Here is a 14,692-nt window from a genome sequence, read left to right as displayed (position 1 = left end):
TTCAACGAATTAGCCACCGATACCCTGAGTAAGAGGTGACAATAGCAACCGCTCAGGTGACCAAGATGGCAGCTAGCTCTTGTCAGGTCAAGTATTCAGCATACAATTGTACCTCCATGTCAACTAGCTGCCTACCACAAAACGAAGCTGCAGTCTTGATACTGCCATTAAAACTTTAGGGTCAAACATTTTCAGGGTCTTTTAATTCTCAGTGTAGCCACACTACAGGCACCACGGAGGTGCCCAGGACACAGGGTGCTATGCAGACCAACACGCCTCTCCCATCAGGTTCTACCAGCACCACCCGCCAGGGAGGGAGCAACCCAGGCAGGTGGTGGGAAGTGAAGGCGACCAGGATGAGGGGAGGGCACAGGCCCAGCCCCGGGAGACCTCACACAGCGGTGAGGAATCGTAGAATGCTTTGAGTTGGAAGGAACCTTTAAAGATCATCTAGCCCAACCCCCCTGCAGTGAGCAGGGACAGCTTTAATGGATCAGGGTGCTCAGGGCCCCGTCCAACCTGACCTGGAATGTTTCTAGGGATGGGGCCTCCACTGCCTCTCTGGGCAACCCCTTCCAGTGCTTCACCACACTAAGGAAGGAACCCGCTTTTCCCCCTCCCCACGCCACACACTGATGCCGAGACCGGCCGCGCCTCCCCCCTCACGCACCCCGCTACGAGGCGGGGGCTGGGTCCATCCTACCTGGCCAGCTCCCGCAGCGCCGGGATCATGGAGGCCATCTCCAGGCCCTGCTCGGCCATGGCTCCCGCTTTGAAACAGGCCGCGCGCCGCCAAGGCGGGAACTGCGTGACGGCGTGCGGCAGGACCCAAACCTCCTCCGTCCCGGAGCGGGCGGCCGCGCTCTCCGCGCCCCCCAGCGGCGCTGCCCGAGTTTAACCGCTTCGTCACCAGAGGGGAGCGCGGGCAGGGCGGCCGAGTGCCCGGTTGCTAATGGCGGCGCTGGGGCCTCGCTGCCCCGGCAGGGCTCTCCGCCGCCGCGCAGCGCACAGCCTGGCAACAGCCGAGAGGGGCCCGAGCGCAGCCCGCCGAGCCGCGGCCGTTTCCCGGCACGGGCACTGAGGGGCTGCCGGGAGCGCCAGCCGGAGCCCGGCCACGACGGGCGCCCCGGCGGAGCAGGGACTGCGGCTGCAGGGGACTCGCAGCGCCGCAGTTTTGAGGGTGGCTTAAAGCGGGGCGAGGAGCGGCTCCGGTGTAAGGGGCGGCGAGGAGGAAACTTTGGTTCTGGCTGAGAAACCCCCGCTAGAGCGCTCCCTGCGCCCCTGGGCCGGCCGCGGCGGCACTCTCCTCGGGGGGCCCCGCCGGCCGTTAGCCCTCAGGTGTGAGGCGAGGTCCCGGGGCCGCAGAGAACGGCCCCAAGCGGCCCCCGCCTCGGCCCGCCCCTGCTGCCGGCCGCCCTGCCATTGGCCGCCGGCGCTGCCCGTCTGCCCGCCCCGCCCCGCCCCGCCCCGCCGGCAGCAGGTGGCGGCGGGCCCCGGCGGGCGCCGCGGCACTGGCGGGAGGCGGCAGCCGGCGGCGGGCGGGCAGGTAGGGAGCGAGCGGGGCGCCGGTGTCCCCCCCTCGCCGTGTCCGGGGGAGCGGGCTGCGAGGGGCGGGCCCGGCCCGGCCCGCTCAGGGGGCGGGAGGGCGCGTTCTGGGGGGCGTGGGGGGTCGGCGCCCAGGGGCTCGGCGCTCCTCCCTGTAGGTACCGGTGAGGAGCATACTTAAACGACATTTAAAATATTGCCGGGGTTTGGTGGGGTTTTTTTTGTTTTTCTTTTACTTTCAGAGTATGTTGCTTTCTGTTTATGTTCCTTTGAGGGAGAGAGGGCGTTTAAATGCGTAAAGTACGAAAGGTTTTGAGACAAAACCCGAAAGGCTGCTCAGGCGTCATGCAGCGTGTGGAGAGTTCGTGCTGCCTTAGGCCCGAGGGGAAGGCGTGTGCTGGGAGCGGTCCCGGCATGTGCTGCCCAGCGGGTGGCCCGCTCCGTGGCAAGTCTGCAAGACTTCAGAGTATGAAAGTATAAAATGAGGGGTTTATGCATAGGCAGGAACCGCAGGGAGAGTGTGTGAGGGGAAACTGAATGGTGAGCCTTGTTTTTCTAAGTAGGAGGTATAGCTCTCTATAAGAGGTATAGCTCTTCCTGCATTTGTTTATGAACTTCGTCTTAGCACTGTTTCTGGGCTGAAATAAAATCCTCTTGGAGGCTTCTAATTCTCTTTTCCACTGCGCTAGGGCTATGTCTGTTGCATGTAAAATGGTCCATGAAGTGTGTGTGTGCGTGTATTGCAATTACTGATTCATTTCAGATGGATGCTTTCAGGGAACCTATCACAAATTTTTCATTCATAGATGGTTATTTTTGTCCTGCAAAATATATGTATGCTGTTTCATTAAAAATTCTGATGAAGTTTCAAAGGTTGCTAACAAGGGAAGGACCTGGAATACTTTGAGAATCTTTACAAAACATAACTGGGTTTTGTCTTAGTTTGTTTTTCAGCACATATTGCAATGTTTTCTACTAGCTGACTTCATAAATATTAGTCTTTCAAGAGTCACTCCTAGAGAGAAAGCAGAAACCATGTAGCTTTACATGTTCTGTAAGTAGAACTTTAATGGTCCAGGAAGGCCAAGTATGTCTGGGCTTTGTTATCAGTGTTATTTTGAACACAAAATTTTCTACATAATTTCAATTTTAAAAATTTATTTATTGTGAAAACAATATTCTGAGTGTAAACTTCCAAGCCTGAGATAACAATCACACTAAGAAAGGTGTAAATTGTACTACTGGCTAATTTGATGTACAGTTAAAATTCCCATGTCATCCCTGATAAACTCAAGAAAGATAGCAAGATATCTGTTGGGATCTTAGGAGAGTTTGAGCAGGCTATATTATTCTTTAGTTTTCAATCCTAAGAAATATGATAAATTTATTGAATCATAGGGTGGAGTTTTTTGTTGTTGGTGGTAAAGCATAAATGGGGCACACAAAGTGCTTAATGAAATAAAAAGTACTTTTGCCTGGAAGTCTCCTGAGTCAGCAGTGAGATCATATTAATGTAGGTCCTGTAGAAGTGCTTCTGTTTGTCATAGGTAGAATGCTGTATCAATTTGTGGTGCAGTTTCTTTAAGCATTTACCAAGCATGTAATTCAGGCTTTTTTCTTTTTTGTAATAAGTACTTACAGCAATTCACTAAAGAGTGATCTCCTGCTCCCTATCCTTCACTAGGAGTGAAGTTAGGAGACTCTTTTCCCTTCCTGGCTGCAAAGCCCCGTCTACTGCCTTCTGACCATATCATTAAGTTCTCCTGTTACTGTGGCCTTATAAGACTCTACATAAGACTGCCCATAATAACAACTTCATTGTGCTGCGAGGATGTAAGAAGTCTAGATGCTCCCCATAAAAACATTTTTATGGGCGCTCACAAAACCTAGCACTCCCCCCATGCAAAATTCATATTGGTGAAATGAGTCTTAGGTGTGCAGAGCTCGCAGCTTGTGGACAGAACTCGGGGGGAATTCATGCAGATAGCTAAAGCTAAGTATCAAATCTGGTGCATGTGGCAGTACCAAGATTTCTGCCAAAGCTGACATTACTTCCCCCTTGCCCCTGACTTTGGCAGTCCTCTCACTTTATAGTTGCATGATTCTACAACACCCAGGACTCTACTTCTTTGGCTTTTGTTGCTGCTTCTTTACTACACGCCTCTGCAGGTCAATGTACTTACTGTAAGAGACTGAGAGACTTTGCCTTGGACCAGCAGGTCCCAGAGCACGAGAGCATGTTAACCATACTTCTATTCCCTCTGTTGTTTTTTAATTCTGAGGTAGAATTACTGTTCTTCTTGGGGCTCATCCACTCTGTGGATGTGTGTGAGATGTTACCCCCTGTGGTTAGCATGACTGCAGTTAAATCTCAGCTGTCTCTTGCAGGTAGACCCAAGTGATTATACTAAGACATTTAAATGCACATGTGTATTCCTTGATGCCTTCATGAACTGTGAAATATGAATATAACACAGGCTGATATGGTGGTCAGAGGAAATGCAGCTGAGATAGTACTGTTCAGAGGACCTCCATGCACTAGGTAGTTTCATGTAATATCAAGGTGTGCTTATGGCTTATCATTTGCGTCGTTGCTGTAATAACACCCGATGGTCTGTATGATTACTTGAGGACTAATTTCCATATATAGTCATTAAAGTGGTAGTCAGCATAGTTGCCTGACCTTTGAAAGCATTGCATTGTTCCTGTACACCATAAAAACGTGTATTCCAGTATGCTCTGGTTTTATCTATGCCTGTGTTGCTTAGTCAACTTGTCTGGAGTGAAGGGGCACAGATAAAAATTATATATCATCCTGAATATTGATTTGATGATTTAAAAGGAGAAAAAAAAAAAAAATTGAAAAATTGAAACAGGTGGTAAGGACCACAGGAAAGCCTGCGACCTCAAAGCAGAATATGTACATACATTCAACTATTAAGCAAAAACTAACAGGTAGAAGAAAAAAAGTGAGGAAAGGTAATATAAAACATTAAAATCTGCTTTTCTCAGTTTAGTTCTCAAATTTAGTTTTGTATGTAATCTAGACAGGTCCTAGTCCTGCAAGCATTTATCCACCTTTTTTATATGAATAAACCTGCTTACATACTTAAGATTATTGATGATGTAAAGTTAAATATTTGAGTAATTTGGAGATATAGCATGTTAATTACACATTCTCTTGGAACCTGGCATTATTATTTATATAGCAGCAATGACTATTTTCTGCTTATCTACAAGTAAGACTATTAAAAATAGTTGCCTGTATATATCTTTTTGTTACTTGTTTCTTGCTTTCTAGTATTTCTAGAAAATTCTTGAGGCTAGTAGCTGTAGAGGAAACTCACAGAAATGTATTTACTACCAGGATCAGTGTTATAACATGAAAATTTTTTGATATTTTAGTATTTTAATTTTTTTTGAATGAGAGTAAGATGCCTGGAGTCTAGTTCCCTAAGGCAAAATTTTCAGAACCTTAAATGATGATTTTAAAAATTTAAAAAACCCAGAACTAAAGAATGTAACTGTCATAACTAAAGAATATAACTGTCATAATGATTTATTGGCAGAAATTTTTCCATGGTTTAATTTGCTCTGGAAATTACTTTTTTTCTTTAAAAAATATTTTACCAGCAGTGATGCTTAAAAATCCCTTAATACAGTGCAAAAACTCTGTACTAGTCATGCTAGGAGAAAACTGTGCGGTGTTTTAATTTAAAATGTCATTTAAGCTACATTTGAAGATTCTGGCTGTTGTAATTACATAGGTTTTTCTTTTATTAAAATATTTCTTCAATGAAATCTGAATAACTGTACTAGCTACAATTTTCATAGTGGAAAATTGTTGTTTTCTGAGAGATATTTAATGTGAGGAGAAATAATTTGCCATCTGGTTCCATACTGATTAAGACTAGAATAGAGTTTATGCATGGGAATATTGATAGAAGTTCTGCTAAATGTCAACTTTCCTCATTCCATGGCTTGCTTTAGATACCAACGCAATGGAGGAGAGAGAAAGGGGATTCATGGTTTTTGTCCTTTTACACTCTTTTTTTTTTTAGAAGTCAAATAAATTAAACCACTAAATGTTGGAACAGTATTCATTATCTTTTGGAGGAGCATAGGCTCCTTGGTGTGATGGGTACGTTCGACCCCTGACCAGGCTAAGTATTTTCCCAGTACTTGGTGCTTTCACTACTCTGTGAGGATTATGTCAATGGAATGGGCATCACCTTAACACGGCAATACCTAAACTAAAAAGATTGTACCGGTACCCTTACATTTAACACGTCACGTAAAGTCTGTGTGTAACATTTAGTTGCAACCCTTTTTATTGCAGTAATTAATAAAATAAAATATTTTCATAGCGTTCACCATGATGTGTGAAATACTTCACATCCGTGATAAGTCTTACCATAAAAACTCCAAAAATCACTACGTCTACATACATGGATTAAGTGATGTAGAACAGGAGTACCAAGGGAGCAAAAGGATCTGATCCTAGCAAGCAAATTTATTACTAGAGAAGGCTCCACTGTACTGTGCCAGACCATAAGTAAACAATACATTGTAAATGTAGTGCTGGGAAAAGATACCTAGCTAAGCAACTGCAAATGCTTGTGAATCTAAACCCCAGGTTTTAAGATCTTCTGTGTAAGATGTTGTCTTGCTAGCTCATTTCAGCCTTGACATTCACTGAGCAAACAGTTGACCAGTGGTCATGTTGTGATATGCAAAGGGATATTAACAATGAAGACAACAACTGGCATAGGTGAGATCAAGTTCCATATGGATCAGGAGTTCCAGGTTACTGATAGAACCGGTTCTGCATTACAGTCATGTACTGCCACTTTATTAACGGATTTTTAAGCATCACCGTTGCTACACCTTTAAAAAAGGGCTGCAAATGTAACAGTAAGGGTGACTTCTCTATTCTCCAGTGTATTATATTTGTGATAAAATTACTAATTACATGATTTCAGCTTTGATTCAGCTGGTCACATGCAGGAAATACTAAATGTCAGTTGTGACCTTATTGTATACCATGTTATTTGTTTTGGTACTTCTAAATGTAAATTGCTTAATGAATTGCTAGATTTTTATGTGGGGGTGTGTGCTTAGTTACTGCTATTGCATACAGGTGTCCGAAGAGAATAAAGGTAGTACATCACAATAGCTCATCAGTGAGACTGCTATTCCTAAGCCTCAGAAATAAATTATGCATAAAGCAGATTGTGTGCTTCTACATGCATGCTTTTGGTGGGAAAAGGATTATTAACCCACTTTCAGGGCTCTCGTGCAGATGTTTCCTTAATAATAATAGGCGCCAGCAAAAAAAAAAAAAAAGAATGCTGGATCGAGTATTACCCAGTTTAATTCACTTAGTGTATTCATTCTTTTATCTTGTTAATCATCATTGGTAGAATGGACTGATTAAAACATTGACATGTAGTAAAGCTGAAATATTAGGCTGTATGTTATCAACAAGATTATATTTACTTGAATGCTAATTTAAAGGATTTGTCTCAGTGTGAGCTCCAGGAACTAGCTGTTTCTTTCAAACCAGATGTTTTCTCATAGGTTTTTGTTTTCCAGCATTTTTATAGTTTGGAATGTTTTTCTCTTGCTGATTTAACAAGCTCCTCTTCTAGCTCCATGTCTCCCTTTCTTCCATTTTGTTTCTGCATGTCCTACCATTTTTCTTTTTACTAGTTTATGCCCTTATGACAAAGGGAATAGATTCTGTTCTCTCATATCCTAAAGATAGGTCAGGATAAAGTAGTATGAAATTCTCCTTTTCCGTTGAGCTGTGTATTTTACTTCTGCAGTGTGTCTAGTCCTTCCAAGCTTGATTTATAGAATCAAGATGTATTTAATTGAAACTAGTGTGGATTTTGCCAGTGATATAGCTAGCATCAGGACTTGACTCTGATTCTAAATCTGTTTTTTTTTCCCCCCTTAGGTAACATGATGTGTTCAGTGGCAAAACAATTCATAACTGAATATAAAGATATATTTTGCTTTATTTGTCATCACCTATATCAGCCACTTAATTGTATGGGGTACAATATTTTTCACATCCCAAATTACAAAATGCTATATAGCACATAAATTTAAATCTTGCCAATAATTCCATTGATTTGAAAGAGAGTTATCATGTGCTTGGTGTTGTATCCACAGATAACTACTTCGCTAAGTCAAGGCCTATTGGCCAAATCTTTCTAAAAGCTGATAATCTTACTCATCTTACTCATTGATAGTTATGTATCTTTGATCTTTCCAAAGGGATTTCATTATTCTGCTGTTACTTTGTGTCTACAGATACGTATTGCTAAACATACATGGAAAATACATAACCTCTGTAAGCTACAGTGTTGGGAACTCTAACGTTTTGTATAAAGTTATATTTAACTTTATCAGCATTAACTAAAATGGACATGTGGGTACGCCATTGCAAAGTGCAAGTTTGCATTATGTATATGGGAATTACTCCAACTTTTTGTGTTTGAGTGGGGTTTTTTGGCTTTGTGGGGTTTTGGGGTTTTTTTTTGGGTTGGGGTTTTTTTTTTTGGTCATTCTAAGAAAAAATTAAGCCTGGCAAAATTTCAGTTGCTTCTTGCAGTTTGGTAATACTGTATGTGTCAGGCTGGTTGAATTTTTGCTTATGCAAAAAATTTTGCTTATGCAAATTTTGCTTATGCAAAAAGATGGTATTAAGAGGGAGTGCAATCTTTTATTTCTAATAGAATTTTCTTAGTAGCTATCTTAAAAAAAAACAAAACAAAACAAAAAAACTAATGTGTATGTGTACACCACCCGAAATCTTTGAGACCATCCATTCTGCCTGAAACTCAAATGTCCTAGTTGGCTTCTTCAGCATGGGCAAGGTGGTCTGATCACGTCCTACTAAAGCTGCTCCCAAGAGAGGCTTGACAGCAGCACAAAACCAGTTTTGTCATGCCAGAGCAAATCCCTACTTCTGGCACTCTGTTTTACATTTGATTTCGTAAAGTGGCTTGCACCCTAAAATGGCAGCCCTCCTGCTGTGGTGAAAGGCAGCTACTGGGTCAGCCATGCTGGGCTTTTCAGTAAAGTTCTGTCTGATTGACTACCTTGGGGAAAGTAGAAATTATGAAATGATCTATAGTAATAGATGCACATATTTCTGTTGCATTCCAAAATTTCTGCATGCTTTCCCTCCTGAAATATTTTTTGTGGTGGTTAATCTATGGAACAAACTCTTCTGCCATACAGTTTATTCTTTAAGCTACCATTCTGTTTTTTACTAAGTAAATTAAGATCAAGGCATTTAAACTCAATAGGATTAATCCATATCAGTCCTTCTCAGCCAAATAAGCATATGTTGGATGAGTAATCGGGTGCTACTGTAGTCTCTGTGCTACCTAAGTGCTTCATTAAGATGTCACTTCAGAGTGGTATTGCTTTCAGCTGGACTCCTCAGCCAGAGGGGGATAGACCACTAATAGTGGGAAAGCTTGTCCCGCATATTTGAATGAAAGTATGGAAGGTAAGTGTAGTGTTGGCTTGCTAATTCATAGTAATAGCACAATAAATATTTCTGTGCCAGGTTTAGAAATTTAAAAGCAGGGACTTAAATATACATTACTGTTCAATGCTCAAGAGCATTAATTTTGGAGAGTTGGAAATATAAGTTATTTTTCATGAATTGTCACTGTGTAAAATGACAGTAAACAACATGACAGGGTTATTCAGTTTTTGTGAAGGTCAGTGGGAGGAGGATGAGCCCCTTAGTGCAGACTGTAGCTAACTTAAAATCCAAAATGATTGCTTATTTAGTAAAATATTATGTGAAATAAAATGTCTGTCTTGTAAGAACTCCCCCAGAGACATGTTTTGCCCTTGTAAAAGAGCTGATTTATCAGCAAGCTGATTGATCTGATAATTGATCACACTTGATCATTTTATCATGAAAGAGGCAGTTTTTAGCTACATATTTCACTTGCTGAACATGTGGAAATCTGCTCTTAAAGTCCTAACAAGTGTTAGGACTTACAAGCGGTGTAAGAAATATTAATATTTTACTTTGAAGGTGTCATGGTTTGGAAAGACTTTGGACTGTTATCTGGCGGTTTTGGAAGTCCAGCATTTAATGCAGGCTATGAGAGCAAACAATTGTCACACTACTGTGGGGCATTTTAAAATGGCTACTACAAAGCAAATATAAATACATATTAAATTTAATACTCAGCATTCGTGTTTAACTAAGCTAAAAGACTCCTTACAAAGGTAATCTGCATGACCAGCTTACAGGATTTTTCTGTGTAGTAAGTATTGTGTCCTATAGTTACTAGACTGGAGATAACTGTATAAGCCTGCCTGTCTCACTTTATGGGACTTTAGGTCATTAATTTTAAAGCAACAAGTAATTTCTTTTAAACTACCATTTTTAGGTTTGTAAGCATTTTTACTAGCCTAGCACTGTTTCGTCAGATGAATGTTTTTATGCTACTTGAAAAAGGAAAACAAAATTTCTAGTTAAAAAAATCATGCACATCTTTATGTATTGTTTTGCATAGTTGCAATGTCCAATTTAAATGCTTAGGGATGCCTGCTTATGTTGCCAGCTCAAACTATTTTAAAAAAAAAAACAACCCAAAACAACAAAGAATTTGTCTAAACCCAAGATCTTTATAAAGTTTTTTTTTAAATTTTGATTTCTGATGCTTGTAGGAAGGATGGTAAAGTTTCACTTAAGCATCAGAAACAACTTCATATTCTTAAAACCATCTCCTAATCATATGAATCCTAAGGCTGAAGTTTTGAATAATTTAGTTACAAAAAATTTGGTCAGAAATTTTTTTCTTTCTCCTGTTCAAAATCTGATTAAAAATGACAGTTGGCAACAACTACTGTGGATGTTTTCTTCTGGCCTAATTATTAAGAACTACAGTACTGGCAAATGAACTTCATGTGTGCCCCAGATAGTCTTCTACTTTGGAAGCTACAAACAACGCTCTATTTAGTTTTAGTTACTCAGATTTACTAATGTGCTCCTTTTATCTTCAACACCATAGCAAACATAGCTCCTTAAGGCTATGAACTGGTGAATGGGTAGCATTTATGCATCTGTAGACTCTGCAGAGACTGGATGGTTTTGAAATGCTACCAGTTGCTTTTGCCGTGTAATGTAGAAGGCCCTCCTTTTTCCTCTAGCTTGACCAATGAAAACAGAAAAACAAAAATAACCTATGAATTTTCCATGACAGAAAATCCTGGCTGGCTGGTAGTATAGTAGCTCATCAGTCTAATCTTCTAATAATCTTTTGAACCATGTAGAGTTGAACGAGGAATTAGCAGGTGACAGAAGACCATACTGCCATCTGATAATTAATGAAAACTGAAAAATACTCTGGCACACACATCTATTTGGTACTATTTAGTAATTGCAATTAGCTAGAATAAGAAGAATATGTGGATGTAAATTGAATTGCTGAGGGCAGGAGAATGAATGTGCATTTCTATTGTTACACTTAATGATCTTCACATGATTAACTTCTGGGGTGACCTTAAAATTAAGTTCATTAGTAAGAGTTAGCCTGTGGTGCTCTGCTGGAGTTCTAGTATTTGTAGCAACCTGGGGTTTCCTACTTCAGACCACCAGCCAGCAGGCACACAGAAAGATAAAGGCAGTAGTTTTCTGGAACGTTACACTTGCACTGTTTTAAGATCTCCCTCCCCTTCTGTCTCTTAGTCTGTGTGTTCACTGATAGCTTTGTTCATAGTTTTGCTTTTTAAGTTACATGCTAACTAAATGTTATTTTCACGCTTGGAGAAGAGAAAAATGGTTCATAATGTTCCAGCTGGCTTAAGAAAAAGACATTTTTCTGAAGTTATGAGCGCCATAGAAGGATAAATTCCTTAGCAAAGAACACCAAGTACTGTATGTCCTACTTCTCAAGCAGCACCAAATCTGGAAGAAATAGAGGTTTGGGACAAAAACCGATAGCCTTGCACAAGAGATATTGTAAAAATATCAGTGATATTGTAACAGATTAAACAGCTGAAGGTGCGTACACTTTGATTGTAGTAGGTGGAATGCAAAATCCAGCAAACTCTGAAAAACTGTGAAGCACATAATGTGAAATTGTAATTTGCTAATAGCAGCAGCAGAATTTTGGCTGTGAAATTGGTAATAACAATTGCTGTGCTAGAAGCTGGTGTAGATAGTGAAAAGCTGTGCTATTTGTTGTATTTTAATGTTTCTGATTACTTTTGTTTCCTTACTATAAATACTGAGGTGGAGATAACATTGCGACTACTTGACTTTAATAGCAGTATTGCTTTTAGAAACATACTGTTTAAATTGTAATTTAGAGGCAGACCAGAAGATGGTGAGTCAGTGACTTCCACAATATCATCAGTTCTCATAATTTGACTGAGCTTTCTGTGAAAATTGAAGATGCTCTCAAAAGTCAGTTTGTGGAGTTGAGAAATTATGTGAGGATCTGTTTAATTTAAAAACAAATTTCATTGTCATTGTAGTTGCATGCTAACAAAAGCTGCATGTGCATAAACCTAGACAGAAAGAAAGAGAGTAAGTATCGTTTGCTGGTGTGTCTTTTAACTCACTCCCTTTTGCTGTTCTAAACTTGATATGTAATGTCAGCCTAGGCACAAAAGAATGACTTGAGGATGGAGTGCCTGAATTAACTTGCTTTTATTAGTGTAGCCTTTCCATTTATATTTTAGTGTGGCTTGCTTTAATGAAATGTCACAGAGAAACCAAGTTTGGACTTAAAAAAAAAAAAAAATCCTATTCTTCAGAGCAGTGACTGGTAATCAAATGGGGTTTATGACAAACTGTTTCCTAGTTTCCCATCAAATTTTCTATATGTTAATGACAGACTCTTTCCATCTAACATGCATTTGCGTGGTAAAACTTCTATCATGCTTTGACCTTAGTAAGCATTCATCTTGCCACAATTTCTGGATTTGGCACCCTGTGCTATGGTGGCTGCGGTGATGGTTCAGCCTGTATTTTTTCCTTGCTTTTGGTGGCAGCATCCAAGGCACCAGCTTCCAGTGCTAACTGGAAAGCATGATCCTCGCCAGCTCTGGCATTCCAGAGACAGTGCATTTGCCTCATCACTGGGTTGATGCAGTGTGATACCAGAAGCGGTACACAAGCAAAGACGTTCATATGGGTAAAGATGGTGGATATGGAGGCAAGGGTAGCCTTGTAGAATAGGAAGAGTGGAGGAGGTGCTTGATGGGGACTTGCAGAAGTTCTCCAGGAGAGAGGTTCTAGCACATTTGCGGACAGGGAAGCCAAATGACTAGTCAGCATGGGACATAGGTTTCAGTGTAGTACACTGATTTTTGGACAGTATCAAATGATCCATCCAGAGGGCAAATGATATTTCTGGTGAGAGGAGGTAAGAAAAGGTCATATAAAATGAAACAGTATGTTAAGTTGATTGAACTGGATGAAAGAAAGACAAATCTGGTTTCTGTTCAAGGCTCAGTCAAATGGTTCCTGGACCAGGAAAACATTATGTTTTTTACACTTGTAAAGAAGTTTCTTCCACCAAGTTACCTTAATCTGTCCTGAGCCCTATCCTAACTGTTAATACCTTGCTAATTAATTTGAATGTAGCTCTGCAATCATGGATTACTTGAATACAGACATTGCCATGTGTAAAATGGAAAAGCAAGATTTTTGCTTTCAGAACAGTGCCTTTGAACGTTTAATTTATATTCAAAAACTCAACTTCAGGTTTTTGGATAAAAAGATGAGATGATGGGGTTGCTTCACTTCTGTTATGATTATTACTTTCAGTTACAGTGGGCAGGCTCGATAGTGTTCATGAGCTGTCTAAGGAAAACACATTAATGCTTAATGTGAATAAAATTTTTCATTGCAGATATATGTGACTTTAATTGTGAGTAGAAGCAGACCTGATTGTAACTATGTTATATATCTGAAGCAGAGGTGAAAATGGGTGTCTCGTGTAAGCCACACAGCTGTCGGAAATGGGCTGTAAGTTTCATGAGTTTCATACCAGACCTTGCGAATATCCTTTGTGAGCACTAGTTTTAACTGTAGCAGCAAAAGGTAAAAATTATTCTAGACTCTGGACAGCATGGTGGAAGCTAAAGCAACACTAAAATAATTTACACTGGGAAGGTTAATACCACACCCACAAAGATCACATCTATTACAATCCAAATGGTTTCTACAAATGTACGTTTTCTAATAGGCTAGAGAAGACACTTGTTCTAGGGTTCACTCAACGAAGGGAAGGTCTTCTGCATGATCTCATGTCCCCCAAGGGAATTCCCTAGTCCCATTTCTCCTACTACTGCTTTTGCCTATTCTTTCCTATCCTTATGTGCCATTAACGGCACATAGGTTTTATTGCTGGATGTAAGAGTTTCTTCTTGTAAAACTAAAATGTTAGCGAGTATGTGTATGACTTTCCATGTGTGTAATGAACTATGGAACTGAGACCTTGAGCAACCTTTCTGTTTCCACTAACACTTGCATTTCTATAGCAGCAGTAAACACGAGCTGCTTCTCTCTCTCTTGGAAGGAGTACGATTGCAGTTGCATTGTACTTGAGTTATTTATTTCCAAAGTTTTTCACTAGTTTCTTTATGGCATGGTTATTAGAGATGCTGAAAATCCACAAATTCAGCTGACTTCAGATGAAGTTGCTGGAATACAACTGAAAAACTTCTCCTTAATAACTCTGGTACCTTTGCTGTGGTAATGTCTGATAAAGTGCATTGTGAGCCTCTGGAAGATGTTCTGTGCCTGAATGCAGAAGTAACTCATCTCCTTTAGACCAACCTTAAGGCTTGATTAGGGTGTTTCAGAGCTGGATTGCTATAGGTTGGTGGCACATCTTCCTAGCTTGTGAAACCATCCAGGCATTTAAACTTGTGTGCCTTTAGCTCTGTCTCCAGGCTTTTTCTCCTGCAAATAGTAGACTCAAAGTTCTTTAAAGGGCATAATAGGACCATCCGTTTCTACTGTAGATTGTAGCAACTCTATTCTTGTTTATTCTATTTAATTTCCATGAGAACATAAGCTGCTTTTATTCGCAAGGAGTTCTGAAAACACTTTTTAGTGGAAATAGTCTCTTATTAGTGGATGGTTGGT

General features: G+C 40.7%; 2 protein-coding genes across 3 annotated transcripts in view; one reads left to right on the top strand and one right to left on the bottom strand.

Annotated features, from left to right (window-relative positions):
• The window catches only part of ATR (ATR checkpoint kinase), a 42,959-nt gene extending 42,197 nt beyond the window's left edge, over positions 1-762 (bottom strand). For both annotated transcript variants that reach the window (XM_075717218.1, XM_075717219.1), the window contains exon 1: positions 704-762. In XM_075717218.1, the coding sequence (XP_075573333.1) occupies positions 704-762 (59 nt within the window). The remainder of the gene's footprint in view (positions 1-703) is intronic.
• A 760-nt stretch (positions 763-1,522) lies between these two features.
• Positions 1,523-14,692, top strand: part of PLS1 (plastin 1) — a 46,860-nt gene continuing 33,690 nt past the window's right edge. The window contains exon 1 of the mRNA XM_075716088.1: positions 1,523-1,546. The gene's annotated coding sequence lies outside the window, so the exon portion shown is untranslated. The remainder of the gene's footprint in view (positions 1,547-14,692) is intronic.

Source organism: Pelecanus crispus, chromosome 9 (genome assembly GCF_030463565.1).
Source record: "Pelecanus crispus isolate bPelCri1 chromosome 9, bPelCri1.pri, whole genome shotgun sequence".
NCBI lineage: Eukaryota > Metazoa > Chordata > Aves > Pelecaniformes > Pelecanidae > Pelecanus > Pelecanus crispus.
Note: the sequence above shows the minus strand (reverse complement) of the source record. Positions and strands in the feature narration are given on the sequence as shown.